Source organism: Actinia tenebrosa, unplaced genomic scaffold (assembly GCF_029948245.1).
Source record: "Actinia tenebrosa isolate PJP-AT-01 unplaced genomic scaffold, QUT_ActTen_1.0 PGA_scaffold5__44_contigs__length_20552954, whole genome shotgun sequence".
In the NCBI taxonomy this organism is placed as follows: Eukaryota; Metazoa; Cnidaria; class Anthozoa; order Actiniaria; family Actiniidae; genus Actinia; species Actinia tenebrosa.
In genome coordinates this window covers 13,673,370-13,678,341 of record NW_028292582.1, presented here as the reverse complement: position 1 = coordinate 13,678,341, position 4,972 = coordinate 13,673,370, and the positions used below count along the sequence as shown (strand labels likewise).

General features: G+C 39.1%; 1 protein-coding gene across 1 annotated transcript; it reads right to left on the bottom strand.

The window, feature by feature from the left end:
- Positions 1 to 81: 81 nt before the first annotated feature.
- LOC148906628 (uncharacterized) lies at positions 82 to 1,254 on the bottom strand. Its single transcript, XM_089037907.1, has 2 exons — positions 995 to 1,254; positions 82 to 854 (listed from the first exon to the last, which is right to left on the bottom strand). Exons 1-2 carry the CDS (start codon positions 1,252 to 1,254, stop codon positions 551 to 553), a joined length of 564 nt encoding a protein of 187 aa, XP_088894033.1. The 3' UTR covers positions 82 to 550.
- Between the last annotated feature and the right edge of the window lie 3,718 nt (positions 1,255 to 4,972).

The window sequence follows — 4,972 nt, the reverse complement described above, 5'->3', positions numbered from 1 at the left end:
CAACGCAGTAGACATTTCCGATTTAGCGGCATAGGGAAAGTATATTCCGCATTCTATAATCCGACCGGAATAGCATAAATTAAAAAGAGCTATCATCATTTTATTCCAGATTTAACCAATAGAATTTTCAAAACTCCTTATCTTACTGATTTCTCAGCTAGTACAATGTATTATTAGGTAAATAACAACTGCGAAAGTTGTCTGTAACTATTGTTACAGACGTTACTCCTTCGTCTTACTACTATGGTCCTTAATATTTAATCCTCTTACTACGAAGAACTAATGTCCCAAACGTGATATACTTTTGAACTTTCTTATACACCTGTTATATTCAACGCACCAAAACAGTCACAACTGACTAGTAAGCGCTAGTTATTATCAACATATCTTGAGATTTGTTTACAATATCAAGCTAGGAATTTTTCTGCTCTCACTAATAATAAATGTGTTACGCCAGTTTGTTTTACTTTTCCGAAAAGTATATCAAAAAGAACATATATAACACTACAGTGTTTTTAGAATTCTTTTCCTTCGATTAGCAAGAGCACCACTAGTTGCTATTACAAAGGGTTGAAATGGCCTCATGTGTCGAAAAATATCCGAGGTCGCTGAGTAAATTTTCAGCCGGGAAGCCAATGGCGTGCTCTACGCGGATACGAAACGACCTTAGCGCTCTGTTGGCATTCTGTTGTCGTCTGTTGTAAGCAATACGCCTTGGAGTGATAAGAGGTGGGGCGTTAGCGTATCCCCCATCAGCTAGCAGCCTTGCTCGTCGTGGTAGATTCCTTCTTCTTCCATGGCCTATAGCAAGAAGTCGTCTGTATGACTCCGCATCGTTCATGTGCCCCGGAAATCTGCAAGACGTTTGTTAACTGTGAATACGTGTAGTACTAAATTTTGCTTATGTTTGTGTTTGTTTATATATGCAGTAAAATAGCAGCTAGATCGAAATACTTATGCACAATGTGACAACGCTACTATATAGCAAACTTACCCAGCTACAAGGAGTAAATTCAAACCATCTGCAGCATCAGCAGCTGTACTCTTACTGGTTCCGAAAATAAATGCCAGAACATGAAGTTTTAGGTATTGTCTCAACCACATAATCACCAGTAGAACTCTGTTGCTGACGTCAAGATTACAAGATCTTCTTCTACCTGTAGTTGGCACCCGAGGTGTGTGTCTCGGACGGGTAACTTCTATACCAATTCTTCGTACAATAGCATCAAAGGATTCTGGTGTTTCCCCGGTCATGTACCATGTGTGGATTTCTTCGTGCTAAACAATAAACATCTCTGCCACATGTTACGATGGTTAAGCAGCTGATTGCCAAAAAGTCGGGCTAGGAGATTAGCCCCTGTTGGTGCCGTAGAGACAAGCGCAACAAGTGTGATGAGCAGGTTCCCTTTTACATGCATAGGAAATAAAGGGACCAAACGTTTTGGTCTTTGAGGACTCAATTTTATAGCTGCAAAGATACACAGCAGGGTTACTACAATAAACATTGGGAAAGGTGGGACATCCATTGTTGACTGACGCGAACAGGTAGTGTATTAAATGTATATGCAACTTTTCCGTTCGCAGTCACGAAACCAAACAAAAATATTTTTAAAAAAACATTACGACCAGTGCACGTGTGCACGTGCCTATGTATGCAAATTTTTAGGGCTCTTTTCACTTTTCTTAATCCTGCGAGAAAGGCGCGATGGACAACAACAAGCAAAGAAAACCAAGGAAAAACTACACTCAAGTGGAAGATACTCTTCTTCTTCAAGCTGTGCAAACATGTGGAAGAGAGTGGAAAAGTGTTTTGAGTTTTATGAGAAGGCATGTTGAGGTTTTGGGAGAAGCAGGTGATCAGTATTTGGCTGAAAGAAATTCCAACAAAGTGTTGGAGGAGCAATTAAGGAAGAGAGCTACTTAACTGCGTAACAACCTCTTCCTTCATGGTAAGAATGCTGTTGACTAAAGAAGAAAGGACTCTCAATAACGGTATTATATGGAGTGCGATGATTCTTTTATTTCCTGGTAGGAATGCCAGTGAAGCAAGCACGTCAAATAAAATAATTGATGAAGAATACTCGTCCGCATTCAGTGTGGAATAAACTTGTAATAAAGATACTGAAGAAGTTGAAGACATTTGCAGAGCTATCAATGACCGCGAAACAAAGTATGTGTTAGATGCAGAAAAGAACGAACCAAATGACGACCCTGCTGACATCCTTACACGAATCAAGAAAACAAGAGAAAGCGAGAGGATGGAAGACAGGTAATTTATAAGCAGACAGAATTACTTTGAACGTTGCTCATACCTATTTGATAATAAAACCTCGTTAATTTTGCTATTATCCTTTCAGGAAAAGACCTCTCAAGGAAAGCTCAAAGTCAAGTAAAAAGCTGAAGTCATCTAGGAACTCCCAGGTCACCAGAGAGAAAAAACTGGACAGCTTACTCGAAGCAATCCCCGCCGTTCTTGATGCGGCCCAAAGTGCTGCACGAGAGCACCAGAAAGCATTAAAAAGCTGGAGGGCAGTTCATGGTCTTGACGTGACAGATTCTTTGTCAGATGAAGACTAGCACCTTATATGCTTTATGAGTTCTGTTCACGTTATTAGTAAATAGACATTAAGCATCACGTTTTTTCTTACCGCAGAGCCTGGCCGGCATGGGCACGTTTTTGTTCTTTCCCTGTAATTTAACTAGTACCTTTTACAAACCTTTTCACCAAAGACAAAGGTTATTTTATTATATATCTATTGCTTCTTGAAAAGCTTTTCAACTTCTTTTTACTTTTTTTTCGTTTGCGTAGCACAAATGTTTGTCGAAAACACGAGATTCTTACTGAATCTCTCAAATATCTTGTTTTGTTCTGAATTTCAACGCATTGGTTATGTGCACAGCCATTTCCACTGTAGAAGAACTAACAGAGAACTTGAATAAAATCCTGTTTTTCCCCGCAGAGGGGGTACAGAGTTGGGAAGCAAGTGCGTGTTTACAGGCAGTGAACAATCTCAGTAGGCATCCACATATCAACTATATGTTAGCGATACGTACGTGTCCATGCAGAAGGAAAACTTCTCGAAAATAATAACCGTAGTGATATTCTACATTATATGCTAGCATTCTTAGTTCTTTTATAAATTTAAGGGCGAGCATTTACATTAGTATATTATGAACGCAACTTTTTTATATAACTGCGTTTCAACGGGACGAGATCTTATTCTCGAGCACACTGCTCGTCAGTTAAGCTAATAAAACAGGTAGTGTTAACGATTATAATTGTGCAATACCTTAAGTTAAATAAAACAGGTCTACTGAAAGCTGTTTCATTATCTTATTGAATTTTATGGTCATAACGATGATTCTAGCCTTATTCCGCTGGTTAATGCTTATTCCGCTAGTATATGCCTATTCCGCTCATATGCCGCTAAATCGGAAATGCCTAGTTCATTATAAGAATATTGCAGACGGCTTTTAAGAACATCTGCGAAGGAGGCTACATTTAAATTAAATGAAGATATAGAAATATAGATAAGTTATAGTGATTGGGAACGAGGTTATTCCGGGCAAAAGCCCTTTGAATTAAATTCGGTAAAATTAATTTCCGACCTCGCTGGGAATCGAACCCACGACCTTCGGAATTGTACTACCGATGCTCTACCAGCTGAGCTAGAGGTCAGACTGAGAGCAGGCCGGGTTGAAATAGATGTTAGGTAGCGGTAATTGTGATGCAAAGATGAGAATATGTGGACCGCATAGCACTTATGAAATACATGAAGATATAGAAATATAGATAAGTTATAGTGCTTGGGAACGAGGGTATTCCGCTCGAAAGCCAGGGAGGTCGGAAATTAATTTTTCCGAATTTAATTCCAAGGGCTTTCGCCCGTAATACCCTCGTTCCCAAGCACTATAACTTATCTATATCTTCATGTATTTCATAAGTGCTATGCGGTCCACATATTCTTACATTTAAATTAGAGCTCGCATGACCTAGATAAGCACTTCTAGCGAGATGTTGGTCCTTGCTATGCTACTTTGATTGATTCATTGCCGCATTGACCGCACTGCTGTTGATCAGGCTGGATTTTGATATACGGTTCACTCATATTGTCGTCCATTGACTATCCTCCGTAGCGGCGCTTTCTACATAGCTTTTTGCCTTTTTTTTTTTTTTGCCAAAGCGCCGCTACGCAGCTGTCTAACCATTGACACTGTTGACCGGCTTAAGCCTACACGATATGTGTAAAAACACGTCATTCGCTAACCAAAGGTCTGTTCTGTTGTCAACTTGTACCAATATTCCTTTTGGATCCAGTCGTAGGCTTGAGCCGGTCAACGACAATCTTTTTTTTAAAATTGAATATATATGTAAAATATTATTTAGCTCTCGCCAAATGCAGCCCGAAGTTCAACGTTTGACCTAAAAGGCATAATATAGTATTTATATATAAATACTATTGCTACATAACAGTACTCGCCTTATTTTATCTTTCCACCCAACACAACAGCCACTTCAAAACTGAGATCAGAGATCCAACTATTTCATTTACGACTCTACAAAACGGAACTTGTGATTTAACTTTTTTTTCTGGTTCAAAAAAATGATTTTACCGTTTCAAAACAATTTCAACTTGACCACGGGTGTCCTATTGTATTCGGAAATTTCGACTGAATGTACTTGACCACGGGTGTCCTTTTGTATTCGGAAATTTCGACTGAATGTATAATATTTTTTTTTCGTAATTACCGTAAATATTTACAAAGAAAATTCCGGATGTGACGCAGGCTAGCATTCTCGAGAGTCAAAAAAAAAAAAAACAAACATGGCCGCCATCTTTGTGCTGTTAACAACGTATGCTGATAAAGTTCTTTTGTTAAATGCTCCCCCGAGAGGCGCGATGACGTAACGTGCAGAAGAATAGTTAAATCAGAAACAAAAGAAAACAATGCCTACCTCCTTTAGGGACGG